Source organism: Panicum virgatum, chromosome 4K (assembly GCF_016808335.1).
Source record: "Panicum virgatum strain AP13 chromosome 4K, P.virgatum_v5, whole genome shotgun sequence".
Classification (NCBI taxonomy): Eukaryota; Viridiplantae; Streptophyta; class Magnoliopsida; order Poales; family Poaceae; genus Panicum; species Panicum virgatum.
In genome coordinates, this window is record NC_053139.1 from 32,558,354 (window position 1) to 32,572,554 (window position 14,201).

Genomic DNA, 14,201 nt, shown 5'->3' on the forward strand with positions numbered 1-14,201 from the left:
CAGTGGGTTGATGCAACCCACCAATGCGGCTCGCTGAGTCCTGAGTGGCCGGCGAACCACGCTGTGTTGGCTCCCGTTCGGCTTGCGGGGGTGGAGCGGCGGCGGAGCTCGCTCGCGGTGGCTCCCACATGCCCGTCCGTGGCGGAGTAGTGGCGGGCCACGCCGCAGCGAGTTGCTGATTGGCCGCCGGACCACGCTCCCGCGGCTCCCGCTCAGTCTGCGGGGCGGGGGTGGAGCTGCAGCGGAGCTCGCTCGCTGCGGCTCCCTTGAAATACACTTCATCGTGTCTTTTTGTACCTATTTTATTTTCCAATCATATAATATATTTTTTTATGCTTTGCCGGACCGGTCTGACTCAAACTTGCATTGCACATCTAGGGTGGCAGCAATCGTTCCCCGACACCAGCTAAAAAAAACAAATCTAGAGTCCTATATAATGAACTCAATAGTTGCCTTTCTACAACAAGCCTTTCCGGGACGACGGAAGCGGAGGAGTGCTCTGCTCGTTCCTGAAGAAGTCATGGGGATCCACCTTAGCCTTTACCGCGGCAAGCCTCTCGAAGTTCGCCTTGAAGTACGCCTCCCCCCAAGCTCTCGCCTTCTCGTAGCCACCCTCGCCACCGTCGTCGTCGTCACCGTTCACGCCGAGGTCCAAGTCCCTGTAGTTGACGTACGCGCCCCTGGGATTCCTGCTCACGTACGGCTCCATCTCCCGGTGCACCCCCCTGACCCACCCCACATGCTTCTCCGCCACCCCCGTCCCGTTCTCGAACCAGAACCCGTAGTACTGGAGGTTGAATAGCTCCCGCCGGTGCGGGAACGGCGTCGCCGACGGCGACACGCCGGCCATCCTGCCGCCGTAGGGGTCCAGGATGAGCAGCCCGGCGCCGTCCCTGCGGAGCCAGCGCCACGCGCTCTCCCACGCGTGGCTCGGCACGGGCGCGCTCACGTAGTCCGACTTGGCCTTGAAGTAGCGCTCCGGCCCGGCGCCCCGGTCCAGGAGCTGCTCCCTCGGCTTCCCCGCGCCGTAGAAGGCGAAGTAGAGCACCGACTCGATCCACGCCATCTCGACGCAGTCCCGCGGTGTCACGCCGAGCTCCGGGAATCTCGCGGCCATCGCTGCGACGAGGCCGGCGCACGGGCCGAGGTAGAGGGACTCGAACTGCGCGTCCTGGTTCTGGAGCACGGCGCGGAGGAAGACGTCGCGGGGCAGCGCCGGCGCCACGCGCTGCCACCGGGCGAGGAGCGCGGTCGCGGACTGGTTCCTGGCGCGGTGGACGGTGAACACCGCGACGGTCGCCGGCACGCGCACCAGCCGCAGCTTCCAGCGCAGCACGACGCCGAAGCTCCCGCCGCCGCCGCCCCGGATGGCCCAGAAGAGGTCCTCCCCCATGGCGACCCGGTCCAGGAGCCTCCCCTCGGCGTCGACGATGACGGCGTCGACCACGTGGTCCGCGGCGAGGCCGTGCTTCCGCAGCAGGAGCCCGAAGCCGCCCCCGCTGAGGTGGCCGCCGACGCCCACCGTCGGGCCGACCCCGCCGGGGAACCCGAGGCGCGCGCTGCGGTTGGCGATCGCGTAGTAGAGCTCGCCGAGCGTCGCGCCGGAGCCGACCCACGCCGTCCGGCGCCCGGCGTCGACGCGGACGGCGCGGAGCGCGGCCAGGTCGACAACGGCGAAGGGGCGCGCCGCGCTCAGGGCGCGGTAGGACAGGCCCTCGTAGTCGTGGCCGCCGCTCCGCGGGCGCACGCGGACGCCGTGGCGCGCGCCGCAGCGCACGGCGGCCTGGACGTGGGAGGCGCCAGCCGCCGCGACGATGGCGACCGGCGTTGGGGTCGCCGGCGCCACGAACAGCAGGTTCTTGATGGAGGACTCGAGGACGGACGTGTACGACGGGGACGCGTTCGTGTGGAGGACCTGCGGGGGGAGGTCGACGGCGAGGCAGCGGAGGAAGGACGCCGTATCCGGCGACAGAGCAGCCGGTGCGGCGGAGGCCGCACGGTGCAGGACGGCGAAGAAAGCCGCGAGGAGTGATAGCGCAAGGCTCCGCCAGACAATGGCCATCTTCTTATCTGGATCGAGCTTGATGAGCTGAGGCAAGTTGATTTGGTTCACCGATGCTAGCGGCTATGAACTCTTAAAAGCAAATCATGTTGGCAATGGAAATGATCATCAGCAGAAGGCAAACTGATCGATCGCAAGCTGGAACCCTTACAGAGAGGAGAGAGTAGTAGTGACGGCGCACGACTGCATTATATTGATCCAGCAATGTAATTTGGCAGGTCTGCAGCTTGGATTTGTGTCTTGGCCTGAAGGCTAGCTGCCCACGAGACCGAGTCTAACGGAGAACACGAGAGTGAGTATTGTTTCTGGAACCTGATGCGACAAAAATGGATGTTCGGTTCGTTTTTGTCCTGGGAAAGACAACAGGCAGATCCTCTCGGTTTCGCTTTAACTGTTCAAATATTAAAACAAGCAAAAATACATGTTGGTGGTGTAACATGCATGGTAGTCTTCGAAAGTTCTTCCCCATGACTTGTTTTGAAGGGTCTCCAAGTAATGGTTCACCTCCTAAAGTAGAGAGCTCATCTATGCCAAAACGTCAGGATTCACACTTTCTCTGTTTTTATTTACATGTCGTATTAGGTTGTTCTAAATTGGCAAATTTTGACCAAACTTATAAAAAAATAATAACATTTTCAACACCAAATTTATTTAATCGGATCCACCATGAAATATATGTTGATAGCGCATAGGTTGGATAGTATAGTTGTTACTATAATTTTCTATATAGACTTGGTCAAAATTAGTCAAGTTTGATTTAGAACAAACCTAATACGACATGTAAATAAAAACCAGAGGAAGTATTAAAATCCTAGATTAAAAAAACCCATTTCATGTATTCTGAATGACCGAATTATAAGGCACATAATGGAATAGGCAATTTACTCTTCACTACTACAGAACAGACTTTTGTTCCAGGCCATTTGTCCCGGCAGCCTTTGGGCCCGGGACAATAGGTGGCTTTTGTCCCGGGTCCAACGGCTAGCCGGGCTAGCATGGGGGACATGGGCCTTTTGTTCCGGTTGGAGACACCAACCGGGACAAAATGGGGGCCTTTTGTCCCGGTTGGTGGTTCCAACCGGGACAAAAGGCCCGCGTAGCCTTTTGTCCCGGTTGGAACCACCAACCGGGACAAAAGGCCCCCATTTTGTCCCGGTTGGTGTCTCCAACCGGGACAAAAGGCCTTGGGCCCCTTATCCCCTTCCCTCTCCCCACGCCCGAGCCATTCAGCTCACTTGTTTTCTTGCTGTTCTTGGCTCGGGATAGAGGAGTTCTTGCTCATTTCTTCACCACATTTGTGAAGATCTTTGATTCCCCGTCCATCCATCGGCGCTAAAGGTTTGGGGCTTGTTTTTCTCTTCTTCCTTGGCTTGTATAGCTCATTTCATGCTTTAGAAATAGAGAAAATGTGTAGCTAGCTCATTTCTTGGAATTTAGCTAGCTAGATTGCATATGTAGGTGTGATTTTCTTTTAGATTTAGATGAGTATGTGGATAGTAGAAATTTTTTGAATGAGTGTAGACACTTCATGTGATGTATTTGTATATATGACCATATTGTGGATAGTTGATTTTTTTATTCATGAATGAATTAATGAAATGAGTATATTATAGAATTTTTTGTATTATGAATGGATTATTTTGACACTCTAGTGATGTATTTAATCAGGCTCACATTGAAACCATTTAGAAGCTAAAAAAATCTTTATTTCGAAACAAGTATACGTCGTTAATCTCCATCCAACGGTGATGGCACTACCTTTCAGGGATACACGATGCGCTATAAGGACGTCGCAAATCGGTTGGTCGCATCACCAGCACTTCCGATTGATAAGAAGACAGCATTTGACGCAGTCAGCATGGCCGTTGTTGTACTGAGAGCATATCAACAAGCATGCTGCCTGTGCCAAGTGTTGTGCCTATTAATCGTAAATGTTGGTGCTGCGACTGGCCGATTGGTGACATCCTTGTACCGCACCGTGTCCCCCCGAAAGGCTGTGTCATCACCGCAGGGTTGAGGTTAGTGACATATACATTTTCAGAAATAAAGGTTTATTTTTCTTCTAGAGGGTTTCTGGATATTGAAAAGAGTGTACTCCTGGAACTGAAGGGTGTCAAAGTAATTAGAAGTTATAGAGAATTCTTTCAATTAATTAGAGATTTCTTGAGGATTAATGATACATTTCGTCTTTTTTATATGATTTCATTGTTATTTACAAGAGTTATTAATCTGATCATTATAATTATAATAGTAAATAATTTGGAAAAAGAATATAGAGAATGCTTTTCATAGGGCAGCGCTCCGTTATTTGGAAAAAGAATATAGAGAATGCATGGCAAGGGGCGAGGAACCTCCGTTTGATCTTGAGGATTTATTGCGGCGTTACGGTTCGTCACCACCAAACTCGGAGGTTTCAGCTCCGCCATCTTCTTGTACGCCAGCAAGAAATCCGTTAGAGCATTCTGCGTTCCAACGCAAGGACGGTTGAAAACCTATGTGTTGTTGACCGAATTTTTAAATTTCATGTATACTACTCCTTTGTTAAGTTCTGTAATGGATTAAGTACTCCTTTTAATTAATCAAGATGTATGATGGATATTGCATATCTTTTAATTATTCATGTTATGTTACATTTAGTTTAATTTATGTTTGATATATTTTATTTATTCGATACGTGTAAAGAATTCAAATCGATTTATTTAAAATGCAGATGGACCGGCAATGGATGTACAATGCTGACCGACGTTCGAAAGAATTCATTGATGGCCTGCATTATTTTTTGTCTGTGGCTGAGGCAAACAAGCAGAATGGTTTTATGTGCTGCCCGTATGTTCATTGCAACAATAACAAGGATTACTCATCTTCAAGAATCCTACACAGCCACATTTTTGCAAATGGTTTCATGAAGAAGTATGTTTGTTGGACGAAGCACGGAGAACAGGGGGTTACCATGGAAGACAATGAAGAAGAAGATTTTGACGACCACTTTCCCGGGAATGCTGGAATCGGTGCATTCGATGACGATATTCCCATGGAAGAGCCCGAAGTAGATGTAGCAGAAAATGATCACAGCGACGATCTGGGGCAGGCATTGCACAATGTGCAGACAGACTGTGAGAGTGAAACGGAGAGGTTGAAGTTCCAGAAGTTGTTAGAGGACCACCATAAGTTGTTGTACCCAGATTGTCAAAATGGATTTAAGAAACTTGGCACCACCTTGGAGTTGCTGCAATGGAAGGCGACAAATGGTGTATCCGACAAGGGATTTGGTGAATTACTCAAACTTGTTAAAAAATGCTTCCTAAGGACAATGAATTGCCTGCCACAACGTATGAAGCCAAACAACTTGTTTGCCCTTTGGGACTGGAAGTGCAAAAGATACATGCATGCCCCAACGACTGCATCCTCTACCGAGGCGAGTACGAGAATTTGGATGCATGTCCCGTATGCAGTGCATTGCGTTACAAGATTAGAAAAGATGATCCTGGAGATATCGAGGGGGAGCCTCCCCGGAAGAGAGTTCCTGCGAAGGTCATGTGGTATTTGCCTATAATACCACGTTTGAAGCGTCTGTTTAGAAATAAAGATAATGCTAAGTTGATGCGATGGCACAAAGAGGAACGCAAGAAAGACTCGATGTTGAGACACCCCGCTGATGGGTCGCAGTGGAGAAAAATAGATAGAACGTACCCTGAATTTGATTTGGATGCGAGAAACATAAGGTTCGGTTTGAGTACGGATGGCATGAATCCTTTTGGTGAGATGAGCAGTGGTCATAGCACTTGGCCTGTGACTCTTTGTCTGTACAATCTTCCACCATGGCTCTGCATAAAACGAAAGTTCATCATGATGCCAGTGCTTATCCCGGGTCCAAAGCAGCCCGGAAATGACATTGATGTGTACCTAAGACCATTGGTCGAAGAACTCTTATTGCTCTGGGGCGATGAAGGTGTACGGATGTGGGATGAATACAAACAGGAAAACTTCAACCTACGAGCATTGCTGTTCGTAACGATTAATGACTGGCCTGCTCTTAGTAACTTGTCAGGACATTTGAACAAGGGATACAAAGCATGCACACACTGTTTAGATGATACCGATAATATATGGTTGACTCACTGTAAGAAGGTTGTATACATGGGTCATCGTCGGTTTCTTCCCATCAGGCATGCGGTACGAAAGAAGGGCAAGCATTTCAAAGGCCAAGCGGACCACCGAACAAAACCGATGCACCGTAGTGGTAAAGACGTCTTCAACGTGGTAAAAGATCTAGAAGTTGTTTTTGGAAAGGGATCTGGTAGCCAACCTGTTCCGAACGAAAACGGAATGGCGCCCATGTGGAAGAAGAAATCTATATTTTGGGAGCTACCATATTGGGAAGTCTTAGATGTTCGTCATGCAATTGATGTGATACACCTCACGAAGAATTTTTGCATCAACCTGATAGCATTCTTGGGAGTGTACGGAAAGACAAAAGATACAGTAGAAGCACGTCAAGAATTGCAACGTATGGAAGAACGAGATGCCTTACATCCACAACAGCGAGATAATGGACGACAATACTTAAGTCCTGCCAGCTATACTCTTAGCAAGGAAGAGAAAGAAACCATGTTTGACTGCTTGAGTAGTATAAAGGTTCCATCTGGATACTCATCCAATATAAAAGGAATCTTAAATTTGGCAGAGAAGAAATTTACAAATCTCAAGTCCCATGACTGCCATGTGCTTATGACCGAACTTCTTCCGGTTGTGCTGCGGGGGATTCTGCCTGATAACGTCCGGTTAACCATCGTGAAGATATGTGCCTTCCTCAACGTAGTTTCTCAGAAGATAATTGACCCGGAGAATTTGATAAAGCTGCAAAACGATGTGGTGCAATGTCTTGTTGGCTTTGAGCTGATATTTCCACCATCTTTCTTCAACATCATGACACATCTTCTAGTGCACCTTGTCAAAGAGATTGATATTCTCGGACCAGTATTTCTACACAACATGTTCCCATTCGAAAGGTTCATGGGGGTACTCAAGAAATGTGTTCGTAATAGAGCTCGTCCAGAAGGAAGCATCGCCAGTGCCTACGGAACTGAGGAGGTCATTGAGTTTTGTGTTGATTTTATTGATGACCTTAAACCGATTGGAGTCCCTGAATCGCGATATGAGGGGAGACTAACTGGAAAGGGTATATTAGGAAAGAAATCTTATGTCTGCACAGATGATTTCTCATTCAAGAAAGCGCATTATACGGTTCTTCAACAATCATCCTTGGTTGACCCATATATCGAGGAACACAAGAAAATTCTGCTCTCCAATTTCCCGGAAAAGTCTGAGGCATGGATTACACATGAGCACATGAACACTTTCTGCAGCTGGTTGCGGAAGCATCTAATGCATAACATGGATATAAGTGAACAACTGTTCTTATTGGCTAGGGGACCATCTTGGAATATCTTAACATACCAAGGGTACGAGATAAATGGAAACACATTTTATACGATAGCCCAAGATAAAAAGAGTACCAACCAAAACAGCGGTGTTCGTATGGATGCCACGGACAATAATGGAAAAAAAGACACATATTACGGCTACATTGAAGAGATATGGGAGCTGGATTACGGTCCCAATTTCAAGGTGCCTCTATTTCGTTGCCAATGGGTTAAGCTATCTGGAGGAGGGGTAACAAAAGATGAGTATGGGATGGCAATAGTTGATCTCAACAATCTTGGGTATAGAGACGAGCCATTTGTCCTAGCCCAGGATGTCGCTCAGGTTTTCTACATTAAGGACATGTCCAGCAAGCCAAAGAAGGGGATAAACAAGCAAAAGGATGAGCCTAAGCGACACATAGTTCTATCAGGAAAGAGAAACATCGTTGGAGTGGAGGACAAGACAGACTTTTCAGAAGAATATAATAATTTTGTTGCCATTCCACCTTTCGAAGTAAATGCTGATCCATGCATCCTGCTAGCCAATGATGATGCTCCATACTTGCGCCGTGATCATAATCAAGGGACATTTGTGAAGAGAAAGTCTGTTACCGCTAATCCTTCATGTACTTGAATCATTTTATATTATTGTATAAAAACATAATCGCAATTCGAATACTTTTATTATATATGTACTGTACAATTATACTTTTTTCACTTAATTACTCAACTAATTTTATTTATTTCATGAAATTACATTCACATTAACACACTATACTCTCTCACTAACACACACAATCTCACTAACACACACTATCTCTCAAACTCACACACTACTCATTAATATCATGAAATTGCTTAATTTTATCTAAAATTCACTTTTTAAATGTTAATATCGTGATAGAATCCACTTTCTGTCGAAAATCAACAGTTTGAAAAAAAAATTCACCTAATATATTTTTGCATGGTCAAAATAACAAATATGATTTCAAAAAAGTTAGATATTTCATTGACCCAATCACTTGAATGAAAATTAATTATTTTTGTTGCGTGTATCAAGTGTATATAGAGATAAGAAATTTTGTTCCATAATTTTTGGAATCATAATTTTATTAACTGAATTAACAAATGAAAGCTAATTTTAAAAGAGAAGTAAAAAGAAACAAAAACAAACATAACATTAGGCGGGAAAGAGGGAAAACGGGCCCCTTTTGTCCCGGGTGGTAGATCCACCCGGGACTAAAGGTGGGCCGCGGGCTGGGAATTTTCCCGGCCCGCCCAAAAACCCCTTTTGTCCCGGGTGGTGGCTTCACCCGGGACAAAAGGCCCCCCCCATATATTTCCTTCCTCCTTCGCCCTTCCCCTAACACTTGGTTTCTCATCTGCGCCTGGTGCCGCCGCGCCGTCTGGCCTGCTCCCCCCACCGCGCGAGCCGAGCACCGCCGCCATCGACGTCGCCGCCGCCCAGAGCCCCGACCTCACGCCGCCGTCCTGCTTCCCCCACCGCGCGAGCCGAGCACCGCCGCCATCGACGTCGCCGCTGCCTAGAGCCCCGACCTCACGCCGCCGCCCAGAGCCACCGCCGCCGCCGTAACGCCGCGCCCTCGCCACCATCCCCTGCTCGCCGTCGACCCGCCGCTACAGGCCATCCCAGCCCACGCCGCGTACCCAAAGGTAGAGCTCGATCTCCTGAGTCCCCTCCAACACAGAGCACTAACAGAATCACCATGCTTGTCTTCTGCTGCTCTCAAATGTAGGTGCATTGATGCTTGGTATTTTTCCGAGGTCTCATTACCTAAACTCACCAATAATAAGGACAATGTTAAACAATATATTAATTATTTAGGTCATCAAATAGGAAATGAGGCTTCACAAAACTATTATAGTGTTCACCCTGAATCTGACTTAAGCTTCCTACTACGCAACTAAATGGAAAGCTATGGTAAACTATTATTATGAGTACTGTAATGGAAGGAAATAAGCTCACGGACACAAATGCACCGTGTAAATCATCTGTCAAACTTACAGTACCACAACAATGACTAACATAACTTTCTAATTATGATCTGCATGAGAGAAAAATTATTGATAAGTAATTGACATGAATCTATGAATTTACTATAATAACATTCAGGGTCCAACTTAATTGACGTAAATTGCTGACTTCGATTTACTAGAAAGAAAACTCTTGGCAAGTAAGTAACATGGATCCATAAATTTTCTATAACATTTACTAATAAAAAAACTTTTAGTTTCGTGCTACTTAGACCTAAGTCCATAAAATCAACCACAACAAAAGAACTTGATGAAATCGGCACAATTCAAAGAAAGTAGCAAATTATATGGTTAATTTAGCATTGTACATGATCAATGAAGGTTTAGAAAATTACGAGAATTGTGTACTAAGAAGCATGGTAAACTAGTATAAGAGCGATCAATCATTCAACAATACATTTGTTACCTAAAAGGTAAAAGTAATGCAGCCTGGTACATAAACTACTAAAGCTGCCTGTACCTAAAAATAGATGGAATCATAGTGGAGAAAGGCCGAATCCCACTGCATTTGACACCGAGGTTTCATCTCCTAAAAGATCGTCCTACTACGAGAGTCCCCTTAACACCTTCTCCATTCCATTGAACCCCAGAACCTCTCGCTACGTTGGGAAGCTCCTGCCTCTGTATAGTTCCCCAATGTTCTTTAATTTTTAGTTTTCAGAGTGTGTCGAGTGTTTGCAGCACTGAGATCGACATCGTCGACCAATTATGGCTCATTTTCAGTAGCTAGGAAGCTACACTCATGTAACTTTGGGACATGCTCATAATTTGAAATCATAATTTAGAGTTCATGTTATTTAGAGTGAAATCATAATTTGTTGTTAAGAGTGAAATCATAATTTGTTGTGTAAATAAAGGTATATTTACAAATTTTTAAATGTATGTATGTATGTATGTATGTATGTATGTATGTATGTATGTATGTATGTATGTATGTATGTGTAAAGTGAATTTAAATTTCTTTTAAATATTTCATGTATATTTCTTGAATTACTTAGTGAAAAAACCGTCTAGAATATTTCACAGTCGATACTTAGTGAAATTATAGATAGAATATTTCGTGTATATTTTTTGAATTACTTAGAGAATATTTCTCGACCTCATCCATCGATCGGTACTTAGTGAAATTATCGATAGAATATTTCAAGTTTATTTCTTGAATTACTTAGAGAATATTACTCGACCTCGTCCATCGATCGGTACTTAGTCAAATGCTCGCAAATATGTGGATTATTTAGATAATTTTTAATGGTTTTATTTGTATTCATATTTTCTTTACGATGGATCCGCGACACACAGACGCGGAAGACGAACAGTTCTTGTTGAATATGATTGGCGAAGGTCAAGGAGATGTCGCTGAACAAGCTGATGATGGCAGCAATACCGACATATATTTGAATATGTCCGGTGATGGAATTGAGGCACCATCTATTCAGGATGACGCTGCTGCTGAACAAAGTGCTAATGTACATATCACAACTATAATTATTTGTAGTGACAATCATATTTTCATCTGAATCTATATGAATACTATGAATGTTTTTTATAGCCGTCTAGATCATCGTCGCAGCAGAAAAAGACGAAGCGAGGCCCAACAAAAAAACTGGAAGGGTGGTTCATTATAACGGAAGTTGGTCCAGATGGCGAACCGATCGCTCCAGATGCTGCCGCCAAAAAATTCATAAGACAATCCGGATGTATTGTCAGGGACAACATCCCGATCAGCTTCAGGCTCTGGAAAGCTTCCAATCCAAGCGAGGAACGGGATGCGGTACCCGAAAGAGAAAAAGAATGGTGCTGGCGGGAGCTTAAGAAAAACTTCATGGTTCCAGCTGAATCCGAAGAGATATGCAAGCACTGGACCCTGAGTAAGATGGCCGAACAGCTGCGATCATTCAAGAAAATTTTGACGAAGAAATATATCAAGACCGGGACCACACCCGTATTTACCGGCGAGCTCGAAAAGCTCAGGGGTCACTGGGATGCATTTGTGGAATACAAGTCTTCAGAGCTTGGGCTTCAGAAGGTGCAGAAGGCCAAAGACAAAGCCTCGAAGAAAGTGTACCATCACACTCTAGGCCAAGGAGGCTACAAGCTTGCAGTATCCAAATGGGAGAAGATGGAGCAGGATCTGCTTGACAAAGGCATCCAACCTGCGACCATGAACTGGCCTGAAAGGTCAAGGACCTGGTTTTATGGTCACGGGGGAAGCTTGGACCCATTGACTGGTGACTGCGTCTATGGGCCAAACATCCAGCGAGCAGCCCAGAGACTACAGGAGGCCATACAAGCAGCGGCCGAGGGAACATTCAAGCCGGATAGAGAGAGGGACGAGCTGACTTACGCCCTTGGGAATCCAGAGCATCCGGGCTGCACAAGAGGCAAAGGCGTGGTTCCGTGGAAGTATGGGTTCAGGGATTACATTGATTCATATAGAAGCCGGCAAAGAAGAAAGAATGATGAGCGGGAGCACTTGCGAAGGCTAGAGGAACGGCTCATGTCACACGATCAAAGACTGGAGGAAGAGGTTCAACGCCAAGTGGCCGTAGCAATGAGCCAGCAATAGCAAGCGCAAACGTTGCCTCCAGAGCCTAGTGTCGCAGCCGATCACCTGTCTCAGTGGAAAAGCAGCTGCGCTTCCACAAACGTCGCCGCCGCCGAGCCCACGGGGATCCAGGCCGCAGTTGAAGCGTCGGCCCCGCAGCGATTTCCAGTGGATGAGATCACCCACCGGACACCTTGTGACCTGCAGACTGCCATTAAGAACTTAATGTTCACTATTGCGTACGGTACCGCCATGCCAACCGAACCAGGCGACGTGTACCACGGGCAGCAAATTCCGCCTAGATACACAAGAGTTGGCGTGGAGCAGGTGTGCCAGGGTTGGGAGACGCTCGAGCTTGATATTCCTGGAGGCGATGGGGAGAGGACACTAGCAGAAGCCATTCATGGCTACATCCTATGGGATAAGCGCTACATTGTCCTAAAGTCGGATGATCAAACACCAAGACCAGCATCTCAGCATGCCTCTCCAAGACCGGCATCTCCGCAAAACTCCCCAAGGGCAGCACTATCTTGGCAAGGTTCACCGGCACATTCTCCATCACCATCATCTCATGCGCCGATGAACACTCAAGCGTCACCGTCGCCTCCATGGCCACCCCCTCCGCCACCGGCAAAGAAGCAGAAACGGCCGCCGGCAAAGAAGGTAGCTGCACCGGCTAAGGAGCCTCCAAAGAAGAAGGAAAAGAAGAAGAAAACCAAGGAGGCTCCTATTAAACCCTGGGACATGAGCCTTGAAGAATGCGATCGGATAACTCAAGAAAGAGTTAAAGAGCACTTCAAGCCGAAGCCGAAGCCGGAGCCCGAGAAAGTCATAAATCCGATAGATTTGAAATTTTTTAAGGGAATGTGCGAAGCAAATAAGAGAAAATTCATTCCGAGAGACCCCCCTTCAGACTACGAACGCACAATTATCAAAACTACTGAGAAAAAGAAGAGACAATCAAAGTCGTCGTCGTCCGACGTTCCACAGCTCGGAGCCCAAAAGAAACAATCAATAGAGCCTCTCGTAGTGGGACAGACGACGCAAGAACAAGACTTTGTTACATTTTTGAAAGAATCAAACCTGACGGCCGCTCAGATTGCAGGGGGAGAAGATATTCCAAAGGCCGATGTGGTCGTCAAATGGACGTTTGAGATCGGCAAAACTCTTGTACCCCCCGAAGTAGTGTCTGTGCTTCCAACGCAAATGTATAAGCTGCACCAGCACTACATGCGTGCGATGGCCGATTGCATCTTCATGCAGGGCGCAAAGATTAAAGATGACGATTTCTTACGGGGGGAGGCCATTATATGGATAAACTGGGAAGAAATTTACCAACTATTCCATCAGGAGGCCCTCGACATCTCTATGGTCGGCTTGTGGGTTCTGTAAGTATTTTAGTCTCCTTACGTATTGTTTTGCATGATCTCAACATACTGATCTCTTGATTTATTCGGTATCATGTAGAATGGAGATACATACTTGCAGAAGAAAGGGATACTCTCACCTCGGCTTCATCGACCCAATTACTTGTAATTGGAGGCTTCTACACGACAATACCGATGAGATATTCCAAAACTTGTTCAAGTACATAAGCGTTCATCACAACAAGCAAATGATATTGTTTCCTTACAACTTTGCATGAGTGATTCCTTCCGTCTAACTCTTTCTATTCTGTAATCGAATTGTTTAAACCTTAACTACCAAGAACTGCCTCCGTATAATCTTGCAGTGAACACTGGGTCCTAATTGTCATAATTCCCGAGAAGAGCCTACTCGTGGTTATGGTCTTATGGACTCATTGAGGAGACCTCCAGAACAATACGAAAATCTTCTTAACATGATGAAAAAGTAATTCTACCACTACTCCGTCGGTGACCGATAATTTGAATCACTTTGTTACTTGACTATAATTGTTCTAATCATGCACAGGGTTTGGAAAGAATTCGCTAAAAATCATCCAGGCAAATTTGACAAGGAATTGAAGATCAAGACAGATTTTCCGGTATACACTTGGATGATTCGTTGCACGATTCATTACTTTTATTATATATTCATGTAAATACCTGATAATTTCTTCTCTCTTAAAGTGTATGAGGCAGAAACCAGGCACTGT

The 14,201-nt window shown here is 46.3% G+C and overlaps 1 protein-coding gene across 1 annotated transcript; it reads right to left on the bottom strand.

The window, feature by feature from the left end:
• Positions 1–316: 316 nt before the first annotated feature.
• LOC120705180 (berberine bridge enzyme-like Cyn d 4) lies at positions 317–2,313 on the bottom strand. The gene has a single exon (XM_039989666.1). It carries the CDS (start codon positions 2,060–2,062, stop codon positions 458–460), a length of 1,605 nt encoding a protein of 534 aa, XP_039845600.1. The 5' UTR covers positions 2,063–2,313; the 3' UTR covers positions 317–457.
• Positions 2,314–14,201: the final 11,888 nt, after the last annotated feature.

Bases quoted from the DNA above. Each gene is read 5' to 3' on its own strand.
- LOC120705180 (XM_039989666.1), bottom strand. From the start codon at position 2,062: ATGGCCATTGTCTGGCGGAGCCTTGCGCTATCACTCCTCGCGGCTTTC.